The sequence below is a fragment of the Cajanus cajan genome, chromosome 2 (assembly GCF_000230855.2).
Source record: "Cajanus cajan strain Asha chromosome 2, NIPB_CcT2T_4, whole genome shotgun sequence".
Classification (NCBI taxonomy): Eukaryota; Viridiplantae; Streptophyta; class Magnoliopsida; order Fabales; family Fabaceae; genus Cajanus; species Cajanus cajan.
This window is the reverse complement of record NC_138518.1, coordinates 71,615,192-71,629,502: the sequence shown is the minus strand read 5'-3', so window position 1 is coordinate 71,629,502 and position 14,311 is coordinate 71,615,192. Positions and strand designations below refer to the sequence as shown.

The 14,311-nt window shown below is 28.4% G+C and overlaps 1 protein-coding gene across 1 annotated transcript; it reads right to left on the bottom strand.

The window, feature by feature from the left end:
* Positions 1-4,724: 4,724 nt before the first annotated feature.
* On the bottom strand, positions 4,725-14,082 carry LOC109813225 (uncharacterized). The gene is made up of 7 exons (XM_083068930.1): positions 13,918-14,082; positions 12,063-12,896; positions 11,791-11,949; positions 11,404-11,677; positions 5,909-6,753; positions 5,635-5,790; positions 4,725-5,255 (listed from the first exon to the last, which is right to left on the bottom strand). The coding sequence occupies exons 1-7, from the start codon at positions 14,065-14,067 to the stop codon at positions 4,965-4,967; spliced, it is 2,709 nt and encodes a 902-aa protein (XP_082925056.1). The 5' UTR covers positions 14,068-14,082; the 3' UTR covers positions 4,725-4,964.
* Positions 14,083-14,311: the final 229 nt, after the last annotated feature.

Below are 14,311 nucleotides of genomic sequence, written 5' to 3'. Positions count from 1 at the left end.
TAGATGCATTGAAATAGAAGAAAGATAAAAATTAAAAAAATGAAAAGAGAAAATGTCATTATTAATAAATCATATGATAATAAAATAAATAAAGGAAAAGTTAATATAGAAGTATAACTATTGTCATAATAATCGCATTTATGTATTTCTCAACATTTTACATTTTGTTTATTTTTTAATTATATTATATTATTTATTACTTTTTTCCTTTCTTTTCTTTATCTTATCATTTTTACTTTTAGTAAATATATAGTGTTCGGGCATTTATGGCCACAGTTAGACAAAAACAAAAATAAGTCTATGAATAATGTCATGTGTCGTAAGTCATGACGTATTATATCGATCCGACCAAATAGTATTTTGCATCCAGTTTATACACGTGTTTTCAGTTTTCACCATCCATTTTATACCAGTGTTTTTGGTATATCACGTGTATATTTTATCGGATACAATTTTTCACCGTCCCTTTTATACTAGTTTTTGCTATATCACATGTATATTTTATCGGATCCAATTTTGTTTTAGTAGAGTATAGTTATTAGGGCAATAATTTTTATACATGTTTACGACTCAAATTAATTTTGTTTAAGGCAGTAATTTTTATACATGTTTAGGACTCAAATTTGATATATTTAACTCAAAGATTTCACGTCAATTAATAAAATAATTAAAATATAATATACAAATGATAATAATTTTAATTTATAGACTGATTTTGTAAAAATAGGTCAAGTTCAATCTCATTTTCTTAAAAATTATTTTAATAATTATTATTGTTGGACTTATAAGTTACTCTTTATTAATTTGTTATGAGACTATCTCAATATGATAAAAAATGTTTGAGAAATCTCACATTGATTAATGAAATGACCAAATATAATATATAAGTGAGATTAGTTGTTTTTACAAATCTCACTTTTTCAAGATGGTATGAGATTCTTTCCTAGTTATTATTAATTGTATTAAATTTATTAGATCATCCATTATTAGACTACTTGATTACATTTAGTTTTGTAAACTCCATGCTTGAAATATCTAGTTTTCAATATGATGGGAGTGTGTTAAAGATCCTAAAATAACTAATGAGATAACCAAAATATAATATATAAGTGAGAGCAATTATACCTTACCAGTTGATTTCATGATGTTAAATTAGACTAAATTTTACTTTTTTAAGATGATATAAAAAATTATCATGATGATTATTGTGGTTAAAGTTATCAAGTCACCTAATGTTAGGTTGTTATTGGATAATCTACAAATATCCAATTCTACAAACTTCATTATAGATGTGTGTTTTTAAAATCTCACATTAACTTTTGATTAATGGAAGTCCCACACAAGTAGTACTTGTTTCTTTCTTTCTATTTTTGTTTCAAGATGTCATTGTTTATCTAAAAAAAAAAGGGGTATCAACTAATTTCCTTATATATAACTGAAATTCATTGAAAAATGAAGAAAAAAATATGCATTTTGAAGGTAAAATCTATGTAAAAAAAATTAACTCCTTTTATTGTGTATTCTCAATTAATGTAGTCTTATATACTCAAATTTTATGTTTTCGATATAAATGGAATTAGATTAACAATAACCTACTAGTATAATAGATAACATGAGGAAAGAGACACTACAACCGAGAATAATAACACAAAAACTTTGTGTTTATGTGTGTGTATTCTTCCATATATAATCAAGGTTAGGACAATTATTTAAGGAAAACTAATACACCAAACAATTGCATCTTGAAACAAAAAAATAAAAAAACTAGAACATCATACTTAGCCTACTAACAAAATCATATTTACTAAGCTATACCATTCTTATTTGTAATAAGTTGTTCTTATCGGAGATCGGTCGTAGGGGACGATTTGCTGGGCAAGATTAGTGAGCCTCCTTCGCTGGGTACGCTTGCTGTTCCAAGGCGGGGGTGGTACCTGCAAAAGAGACTCCCATGCTAAATTTAGTGTTTGTGGGTGTATGAGTTTCGTATAAGTAATGCACTTAACTTTGTGTGAATTAGGGTTTCATTGGGCCTTAGGCCTGAAGTCAGTTATGACCTATTTAGACAAGGCCGATGTCGTCTAACGCGTGACCGAGTTCGTTCTGCACTGTGATGCCGAACTAGAGCTCGGCTTCCCGGTACGGATAGTACATAAGTGAATGCCTTTTTTTAGCCCAGTTATCTTTATATTTTTTGTTGTTCTTTTGTAACATGTCAATTGTGAAAAAAGTTTACTCATTTTTATTAAATAAATAAATAAATAAAATTAATGTTAGGTTGAGTCAAATGTAACAAGATATTATATGTTAAAGGGTGTTTGTGGTGCAATTTGATTCAGGTTTTGCCTTAAAAGTCACCCAAGCCAACATAAAAAATAAAATTAAAAGTATATAAATACTAAAATATTCCAGTCACTTAATATATTTAACACTAACTATTATCTTATTATTTTAGTGAAAATATTTCTTTAATAAAATCTTAGTTATCATATTAAATATTTTTTCTCATATATATAATTTGTTACTTAAAAAATTATTTTTGAACATTATAAATAATTTATAATTTTCATTCTAAAATTTAATTTAGTAACTTATAATTTTATAAAGTACTTTTAAATATTATAATATATTTTTTGAGAGAAAAATCTTTCAATAGCTTACAATCTTATAAAACACCTTTTATGGTATTTATCAAATTTGTATACTTCGACAATATATTTAAAGAAAAAAAATATTTACAAATAAATGCAGCTTGGTTCGATTTGGATTGATTTCACATTTCAATTTGAAAATCAAATCAAACCACACAATTCTAAAAATTTAAAAATCAAACTGAACAATTAATTTGCAATTTTTCATCAATTTTTAGTTTTTTTGAATCGATTAGCAATTTTTTGTTTGGATTGATTAAATTTTAAACATCCCTATTATAGGTGACTTCAACTCCATTAAGAACTACTTATGTACATCCATTTTATATTAACCCAAATAGTTCATAAGAGAAAATTAAGTTATTTTGTTCTTGAGGGATTGATAGGACAAATAACTAATTTTGGAATATGTATATTTACACATTTAAAGGATTTAATAACAATTTAAGTGAGGATTGATAGTTAGAGTCTATAGAAAATTCTCTTTTGTAAAATCTTAAAGAAATAAAGAATACGCATATTTATTTATCATCATGTAAAGATGAATATTATATAATAATAATAGAAATTTTTTTTAGATTTAATTGAGATATTCACCATGATCATCATCAAAGTATTTTTTCCCTTCAATATTTTTCTATAAGAGTTTTACTAATTCCTTTTATAAAAAATAATGACGTGAGTCATGTTAGAAAATCTAATAAAAAAAGAAAATATCACACAAAATTTATATATTGTGACTCGACCCTTTATGTCTATGTATACAAAGATGTTTATTATATATTTCAAAATATATTATATATATACCCTAAAAATTCTCCTTTCAAGTTTTGTGGAATAAACTTAATAGCCTCTCCTTACAAATTTTATGGGTAAAACTTGAAAATCTCTTCTTCACATATTTTATGGATGAAACTTTGAAACTCCTCTATCACAAATTTTAAGGTAAAACTTGAAAATCCTTTTTCAAAAATTTTTCAATGAAACTTGAAAATCATTCTTTACAAGTTTTCTAATGAAACTTATAAATCTTTCTTCATATGACCTTATCTTTCATTTAAGACGAAAATCATCTCTATAAGATAGATGATTTTTCGTGATTTTTCTCACCTTAAGAACCTCTATTTGTTAACTTAACATTTTATTTTTATAAGAAGAAATAAATCTCTAAAATAAATATAATATTCTTAGTTTTAAACAATTTTTTAAAGACAAATAATATATTTGTACATGAGAACAATAGTTTAGAGATTTAAAATTGAAAATTTGAATTATTTTTCTATTTTATTTTCTTGAAAAATATTTCAAAATTTACAAGTTAACCCCATCTAACTTAACTAATTGAGTTTAATACATGAAAATTACATCTAGTTAGATGTAAATTAGTCTATACTCATAATAAATTATCTAAATTCGTAGTGTCACATGTAATGCAAAAACTAATGACAATTTTTTGGGATGACTTTTTAAACTGACACCGCTGCCCACAAGAGTTTGTGGATGGAGTTCCCTATTGAGGGCTGAAAATGATTTTCCAAGAATGGCCAAAGTTTTCAAAAATCATGCAAGCAACATGTGGATAGCGCCACCATATTTCAGTTTTGGGTCTCTCTCTCTTGTGTCTTTGGGCTTGGCAGGGTTTGTATCAGATCAACGTGGGAGTGAGAAGAGTTTGTTAGTCACGTCACTTTCTTCTAGAAAATAGAGATAATAAGGCTTCTTGGGTTTTGTTGTGAGGGTGGCTTCTTCTTATTGTGTCTTGATCCATATGTTTTATTTACCGTGGAGTTCCTCTCTCACACAAATGTTCACATTTGCAAATTTTGTTCTGCAATTTTTTTTTTCTTTTCTTGTTTGCTGTTTTGGTTTAACATTATCAGGCACTTGGTATTCCTGATCTGTTTTGGACCAGCACACACGCGTGGAACTCTCCATGCAATGAGGGTTTTAAATTGTGCTCGTAATTTTGTTGCAATCCTTGATTTGCGACCCAAAATTTGTATGTAGTTTTACTGTAGCATAAATGTTTCCTAAAGAGTCGTGACACACTCATCAAAGTGAGATATGGGGACATTAACAACTTAATTTATGCTAGTAGCTTTATAACCTTAAACCTTTACATAAGATAACCATATAAGGAAAACCATTCTATGTATAACAAACATAACATAACCATACAAGGAAGAGTGGTTTAAGACAAACAGTACAAACCATCAACAACACATGACTAATAATCTGATAACTATATATTTCTCAAACTTGAGGCTGAGAATCTACGATACAGCACTTATATTACCATGTCGCTCGTTACTATCATTCAAATATACTATTTATATTCATAATGAATGAAGAAGAACGAGAGGAATGTGTAAAGTGTTGATGTGGGAGTTGTTCTGCCACCAATAAGTAGAAAACCCCCATTACTCCAGTGTGCCCAGGGGTGCTGCTGTAGTTGGACTCTAGAGTTAAAGTTTCATCATCAATTATTTTGACAGAACCTGGTCGAGGATAACAAGTGGACATTCCAACAATGTAGCCTGCCTCATTTCCTGCTTCCTTTCCCTTTCCATAACTTGGTATTGAAGAACATATAACTCTTCCATCCTGATAATGTCAACCAAAAAAATTCAGAAAACAAGTTACACTACAATATTAAAATTTTGAATCAATATTTATTAGTAATTCCTAATTGAAAAATTTCTTCTTTTCCTTCCATTGAATACCAATGAAAGCAAAAAGATGCAACTACCAATAAATTTAGCAGACAACTCATTATTCAGGATTTTCTTGTAAACCACACTTGTGATCCTCAGTTGAAAAATATTACATGGAAAGACTAAAGAAAAAAAGAAGTGTGAACTTGTAATCAGTTTTAATTTAAGGGACAGGGTCATTATTCATTACCATCTTGCATGAATAGTTTTTATATAAAGTCATGGCACAAATGTTATACCCAAATATTTAAGAATGGCTGTAATTTTACCTGTCCATATAGAGTTGATCCAATGCCACCTGAATGCTGATGGGCAACACCATAGACAACATAACCACCCTTTTGCATTGGGAACGTTGTCCTCATTACATCAAGACAGCCATTATTCTTGTGGTTAGTGCTGCAAGATTCAACATCATACTCAACCTGAAACAAAGAAATATATGTTGCTGACTTGTACCCAACAAAGTAATGGACTAGTATTATGTTTCGAAATAAAATTAAAATTGAGACGTTCTACATGTTTCTTGATGAATTCACTTACTCGGCAATCATGCTCTGGGATCAACCCTTTAGAATCATCTGATATTTTTAAAGTATCGGTCACATCTAGTATATAAATCTTAACAGGAACAATGAACTTGTCCCAATCAACCCACTTTACTGTGTATCTTAGGTAGAGACTCCTCTTTGGGCCCTCAAAGTCTTCCCTCAATCTGCACTGAGTTTGATCATAGCAACACAACGAACCTCCTTTATAGTCTGGCCTTAGAGGCCTCCCATATTGATCCTTTGTAACATTGTAAAGGCCACACTTGCACTCTGTGCACCCCATCCTATCCACTACACCTCGAGTATCAATGGCATGGACATTGATAATCCACTTCTCTTCATACCCCTCTGGAATGTCAGCAGGATTACCTAGAACTATCCCAAAAGGATCTGGAACATCAGTAGTTGTTCCTCGCGTTTCAGATCCAAGGCCATAGTATTGTCCAAGAATATTTCTCTGGCATATACCACTGTTCCTCGCCATTATAAAGTCAGAGTCGTGAAGTATCCCATGGTCATCATACCTAGAGTGTGTGTGTGTTGTCAAATATTTAGGTTGATAGTATTTTACAAGAAGCCAGTGGTGGAGATAGGTTTCATGGAGAGGTACAGGGTTTCCTGCTTCATCAACTACTTCAGCGTTGAAACTCTTAAGTGCAATATGACCCCTTGGAAAATCAACATCATAATAAAATTTATTGGCAACCGATCCAGGTCCAAGTTCAAACTTGGGAGACAGAAAAACAGCTGATTTCACATTACTTTCAATCTTCCCAAAGACACTTGAGCATGGTGTGCCTAATATCAGCACAAGTATTGCCAATAGAAAAAGCAAACCTGGAGAAATAAATCCCATGGTGATCTGTCAACAAAATTGTTAAGAGCAGTTAGTTTGTAAGTTTGTTACAGATAATAGCTAGTTCTTATAAGTTCCCCATATATAGAGCATTTGCATAGTCTAATTCTATCTTAATATGATGTTTGAACTCATCAAGTTGGAGTTGGCGTTACTTGTATCTCCTCTTCTTAATTTTCTAATACAAACTAACTACTCTTAACAACAATCTTTAAGGGTATCTAACTAGTTATTAATTAAAAAAAAGTATATTAAACAGTTGCAGATTGTAAACAGACATGTGCTTGCTCACAGTCCTCTAAACAAATCAGCATCTATAACTAAGCCAAACAGAATTTGCACAACAAAATTATAAAAAGGCAAAAGCATAAACGGTGTCAAAGGGCAAAAGTTAAAGCAGGATAATATAAACTTAAGACCAAACAAAAACAATTAAGAAAAATAAAATATTACAATTAGCAAATTAGCATGCAAACTATAGTAAAGGGCATGCCAGTACATGAAGCCAAGATGAAAGTGAAATTCGTAACTTGACAAGTCACAACACAACAAATAAACGTGTTATATCCCAAACTGTCAAACTAATAGGGATGAAATTCATGAACAGTTAGTAATAGTATGTGCCATAAGCTAAACGGATCATAAAAATAAGTGGTGAATCTAATATACAAGATAGGATTATGAGGAAGACGATCGAAGAGAGTGTGGAGAAAAAGGAAATGCTTACAACAAACACACAGCCAAGAAGACCCTATAGTGCAAGGCACTGTCTGAAGATAGGCAGTATCAAAGTGGATTTATTTATAGACAAACAAACACCTTCCTGAAAGATTATTTCAGCTTTTCAGTTTTCATTTCGAAAGTCAAATGCAAAAATAAATCTTATATTTTGACTTTATTTATTAAAACAATTCTAAATTTTTCTATCATAGTTTTTCTTAATATTTATTACTTTATATTGTAAATATTAAATATTTTATAGGTTTAAAATATTGTATATTTAATATTTTATTTTATACTGTTTATAAATATTAAAAATATTTTTAAAAATTATATCATTATTTATAATTTTATGTTATTTTAGATGTATTGAAATTGACGAAAGAGAAAAAATTAAAAATTAAAATAGAAAATATCATTATAATAATATATGATAAAAATAAAACCAAAAATTAAAAGAAAAGTCAATATAAAAATGTAACTATTTCCATAATAATCACGTTTATGTATTTTTCATTAATTTTACTTTTTTTTAAAATATATTTATCTAAACATACTATTTTATTTATTACTTTTTTCCCCGTTTATCTCTTCCTACTTAATACTTATAATAACTAGAGTGTACGAGGCCTTTCTCTGGACTCAAATAGTAAAAAAAAAAAAACAGAAACCTATGAATAACGTCGTATGTCGTAAGTGGTGACGTATTTTACACTTTGTACTGTGTTAGTAAGGAAAAATAAATAAAGTAAAAATAAAAATTAATTTGGTGAAAGAATATAAAAAAAATGAAGTAAATATCAATTTTAATTTAAAAGTAAAAAATAAATATTTACTATATTATTTATTGTAATAATTCTTTTTATTTTAAAAATAAATAAATACAAATTATATATTCACATATCGTAATACACATATATATTTACTTTTTATTTATATTGTTTATAAATATTAAAAGTACTTAAAAATTATAACATTAGGTTTTATATTTATTTTTTTATGACAAACCTCAAATAAAGAAATTACAACGAAATAAGGAAGTAAAATCTCCCAAAACATCATCTAATAAATGGTAAAACTAATCCCTTGCGCACTATCCAAATTTGCATATTTGTTTCTCCTTTGATAAATATAACACTTTCTTCTTTCGTGGCCTCATTTAGGAAAAAAAAAAAAAAAAGTCTATGAATAACACCGTGTGTCGTAAGACATGACGTATTATAGCGAACCGACAAAACATTGAAGACAGTATTATCAGTCTATTTTATTGGTAAGTGAAAAAGAAACTGAGAAAAATAAATAAACCAAGAGAAAGGATGTAATTAAGAAATAAAATAAAATAAAAATTATTAGATAAAGGAGAAGTAGAAGAAAAATACAGTGAAATGATTAGAAATTATATGTATATAATTGATTATAAATATATATTTGAAAATTAAGTTACTGTTAATAGAATTCTTGATAGAAAAAATTACTTGATAACTCATCATAATATATACTAAATTTTAACAATCTAATTAAATTAAAAAAATTATTATAATAAATTAAATTTATAAATTTTTGTAAAACTTAAAAATTATTTAGTATTTCATTATATAAATTTAAATTAATATATAATATCTTTTTATATAAACAAACAAAATCAATCACTCTATTATTTTTTTTCTCTCAAAACTACCATGTTAACACGTTGTTTCAAAATTAATATTTCATATTATCTTATTAGAATATTTGTTTGTGTAAATTTCTATGCCCATCTTTCTTCTATTATATTTCTGTTTTACAGTATAACTTACAACATGGAGAAGATAAAACGTGTCAAAGCTATCACTTATGAAGTCTTTAGAGACTGTCATGTCTCATAAAATTTTAATTGTGTCATTATCATAATTGAAAATTACTATTTTTTCTGTTTTACTTTCAAATTTTTCACATATAATTTAGGATGTCATAATTTATTTTAGAGGTTAATTTTTGCGTAATCTTATCATTTATTACATATTTCCTCTCCTCTTTATCATTTATATTATATTTTTATATTTTATCCATTGAATCACTTATTTTTTATTGATTAATTCTCATCTCACACGATAATTTGTATAAAAAAATAGAATGTGCTACTTTTTCTTCTTTTTTTTAATATTCTCAATTTTGTACACATAATTTAAAATTTGATAAAAAAAATTATATATTTCAACTATTTTGTTTCTAGATGCACAAAAATCATGTAAAAAGTGAGGAACTAATAAAATTGTAAACAAAGAAAATACAAAGGTAAGTGCTTCAATTTTATTTATATTTTATTTGTAGATTTAATGTGTCGGATAAAAATTTTAAATTATGTTAATGTAAAAAATATTTTTGCAGAAAAAAGAATAAAAATAAAATTGTTAAAATTGAATTGGATCCTCACTTACATGTTTATTGTCAACATGATTTATTTATTAATTTTTGTTTTTACTAGAACTTGAAAGGACAAAATTATGCTATCTATACAATACTTTCTACATTATTATTTTTATAATTTTATTGTCCTTCCATATTAGATTACTCATTATTTTATGAATTTTTTTTCTCTAAACTTATTTTTAAATTTTCTTCTATTTTCTCCCTGCATATCACTTCACCTTTTTCTCTTTAATGGTTAATATACGAATTTTTATTATTTAAATTTCTTAAATTAATTATGGTGACTAACTAAATATACAAACTTAATTATTTTTTCTTCAATATAAAATTTATTTTTCTTTCTAACCAAATAAAGGTTGAATCTTTTATCAACCAAAATTCAACACAATTTTTATAAAATTATAACTTTGATAAATCATCAACGATAAATTATCATATTATTGTCATGTATGTACACTTATCATTAAATAATAATTAATAATTGTGTTATAAAATACTTAAATTCATTTCCATTTTAATAAAAAATATTCAATTTGATCGAATATAGATAAACTCAACTTATTAATATATATGTATTCGTTTTAAATTTTTAGAAATTTAATTTATTCTTTCAAAAATTTACTTGATATTTATATAATTTTTATTCTATTTTAAATTTATATTAAATGAAACTTAATTAATATAGTTTTATAATTGTAACTTTATATTAAAATTCTTATTTTTAATATTTATTTTTAAAAAAAAATTAATTAATTTTTTATCAAATATGAAATGAATACAAATATATTTAATATCTAACAGAAATAAGAATATATACACAAATCCTAAACCCATTATATATAAAAGTAAAGATGAATATAAAATACAGAAATAAAGACGAAAATGGAAATGAAATCTGTATCCACCTCATCTTATTGCCATCCCAACCCTCACTATAATTATGATATAAGATATAAAGAACTTGGTATAATTATAATATAAGATGTATAATATACAGGTGTTATAAGAGTTTGGACTGGCCAAAAATTTGGTTCAACAAGGGGGAGAAACCTATAGTGAATGGTTGTTTAGACCCAAAACACAGAAAAGGAGTTTGAATAATTCAGAGCAGCCTTTAGAAGGATCCTAAAAGTCCATCTATTCCTTAACTCCTGAAACTAAAAGAATTAAATAAAAATGAGCCTCGAAGTTTTTTTCCTCATTTTTCACTATTTCGTTTGAACAAACAAGGAATTTGCCTGAGGAGTTCTATACGTGGTTTTGAAGAACTTAAACTCTATTTTCTTAACGCTTTTTACAGATTAAAAAAAGTTTCCTGACGAGTGAATTATAATCAACTCCAATAAGCATACTTGGGTTGATTATTATGTAACATGAATTGAACTCAAGCCCCATCCCAAAAATCTTCAAAATTTTGTCTTTATTTCTATTGACTGTCATACATACTTAGAGATACTACACTTATATTAGTTTATCACTAGTTACATATCAATCAGATTTACTATTTACATTCATAAAGAATGAAGAACGAGAGGAATGTCTGAAGTGTTGGTGTGGAAGCTGTTCTGCCACCAATAGGTAGAAAAGCCCCATTACTCCTGTGTGCCCAGGGCTGTTGCTGTAGTTAACCTCTAGAGTTAAAGTTTCACTATCAATTATTTTGACAGAACCTGGTCGAGGATAACATGTAGACATTCCTACAATGTAGCCTTTCTCATTTCCTGCTTCCTTTCCCTTTCCATAACTTGGTGTTGAAGAACATATAACCCTTCCATCCTGATCACAATGTCATGCAAAACATTTTCAGAAATCAAGTTACACTACAAAAGATTGAAAATGTTATACCAAAATATTTAAGAATATATGGATGTAATAATTTAGAACATCACCTGTCCATATAGAGTGGATCCAGCAGCACCTGCATGCATATGAGCAACACTATAGATGACATAACCACCCTTTTGCATTGGAACGCTTGTCCTCTTCACATCAACACAGCCATTTCCATTCATGTCGCCAGTGCTGCAAGGTTCCACCTGATACTCAATCTGTAACAAAAAAATCATTGTTGATCATATAAACAAAGTAAAGGCCTAGTATTATGTTTTGGAGTTAAATTTAAATTGAGACAATCTACATGATTCTTGATGAATTCACTTACTTGGCAATCATGTATAGGGATCATTCCACTAGAATCATCTGATACTTTAAAAGTATCAGTTACATCAATTATGTAAGGCTTAACAGGCACAATGAACTTGTTCCAGTCAACCCACTTTACTATGTATTTTAGGTAGAGGCTCCTCTTTGGGCCCTCAAAGCCTTCCCTCAACCTGCAGTGAGTATCATCATAGCAACATAACAAACCTCCTTTATAGTCTGAACTTAGAGGCTTCCCATGTTCATCCTTTGTAACATTATAAAGGTCACACCTGCACTCGGTGCAACCCCTCTTATCCACTACACCACGGGTATCAATGGCATGGATATTGAACATCCACTTCTCCTCATACCCCTCTGGAATATCTGCAGGATTACCTATAACTATCGCAAAAGGATCTGGAATATTTGTAGATGTTCTTCGTGTCTCAGAACCAAGGCCAAAGTATTGTCCATTAATATTTGTCTGGCATATGCCACCGTTCCTCGCCATTATAATGCCAGACTGGTTATGGCCATCATTTTTAGGTTGATAGAATTTTGCAACAACCCAGTGGTGCATATAAGTTTCATGGAGAGGCACAGAGTTCCCTGCTTCATCAACTACTTCAGCATCAAAACTCTTAACTGCAATATGGCCTCTAGGAAAATCAATACCAAAATAAAATCTATTCAAAACCGATCCTGGTCCAAGTTCAAATTTGGGAGACAGAAAAACAGCTGATTTCACATTACTTCTGGTCTTTCCGAAGGCACACGACCATGGTGTGCCTAATATCAGCACAAATATTGCCAACAGAAAAATCAAACCTCGAGATACAAAACCCATGTTGATCTGTCAATAAAATCTTTATCAGTATGTAACTAGTTATTCATTAAAAAATATATTAAACAGATGCAGATTGTAAAGAAATTTCAGAGACATGTCAGTACAAGGGAATTATGCTATCAGAAATAATCAAAAGGGAAATCTAGGTGTAGACAAACACGTGCCAGAATTTAACGAATCGGCCTCTATAATAAATCAAAAAGAGTTTGCATGACAAGACTAAAAAAGGAAAAGGCATACACGGGGTCGGTGGTATTAAAGTATGAAAATTCATAGTACGAACACAACAATGATATAAACTTGAAACCCAAAAAAAGAAGTTAAGAAAAAGAAAAGGCTACTATTAGCAATTTAGCATGCAAACTCCAGAAAGGGCATGCAGTATACGAACCCAAGATGAAAGTGAAAAGTATATATAAGTTCACAAATCACAACAACTTGATGAAGATTTAGAATATGTTTAACACGTTTGCTTTAACGTCAAACATATTCTAAACATGTCCTTAATCAATTTATTATGTTCAAAATGACCAAAATCAGGTTTGTTGAATGTTTAATTATTAATAAAATTAATTTCAATATATCAAAATTTAAATGTATACTTTGAAGTAATTATTAATAGTTTCTTCATCATATAAAATCAATTTTAAAATTTTATCTATCCAAATTTATAATTATATACTTAATTAATTTTGATAACAGTTTTCAAACAACATTTAATACAAAAAAATTAAGTATATATATCTTATCATTCAAACGAAAATCACATTCCTTTAACTCAAGTTTACTCAAAATTAATTTTACAAGTTCATATCAATTTAAAATCAATTGTATCAACAACACATATCTAATGGTACACTTATAATGAGGAAGAAGCTAACTGTGCGTCAAAATGTGATTTTTCACGTTTGACTGGAAGGAGGAAATAATAGTTTCTCCTTAAATTGCTACTTGGACATGGAGAGACAAAGAAATTGAGTTTCAAAATTGAAATCAAACACACACTGAGTAAGGAGATCATACGTACCTCTACCAGTGAGCCAAGAAGATAAGATTGTTGAAAGAAAATAGCTTTATTTATAGAGAAAGAAATTAAACAGCACTTCTCAAAAGCCAATATTTGAGGCTTTTCAGTTTTCGTATTGGGAAGTGAAATGTGAAGCTTTTTTACTTTCATTCCGTTTTGAGTTTGTGTTTAGAGAGTTGTGGTATGGGATAGCAAATGTAGAGGAAGTGATGGCATCTGTAATAAAGCAAATAACAGCATGTTTGGTTGCGTGCTGGAATGCCCAAAATCACGTAAAGTACGTCAAAAAAAAATGAAAGTAATCGATTTTTAAGAATTACAAAGAAGCTTCACCGTAAATACGGATAAGTAATCGATTTGCCATTGCCACCATTGCACTTTCTACTTCCAGATC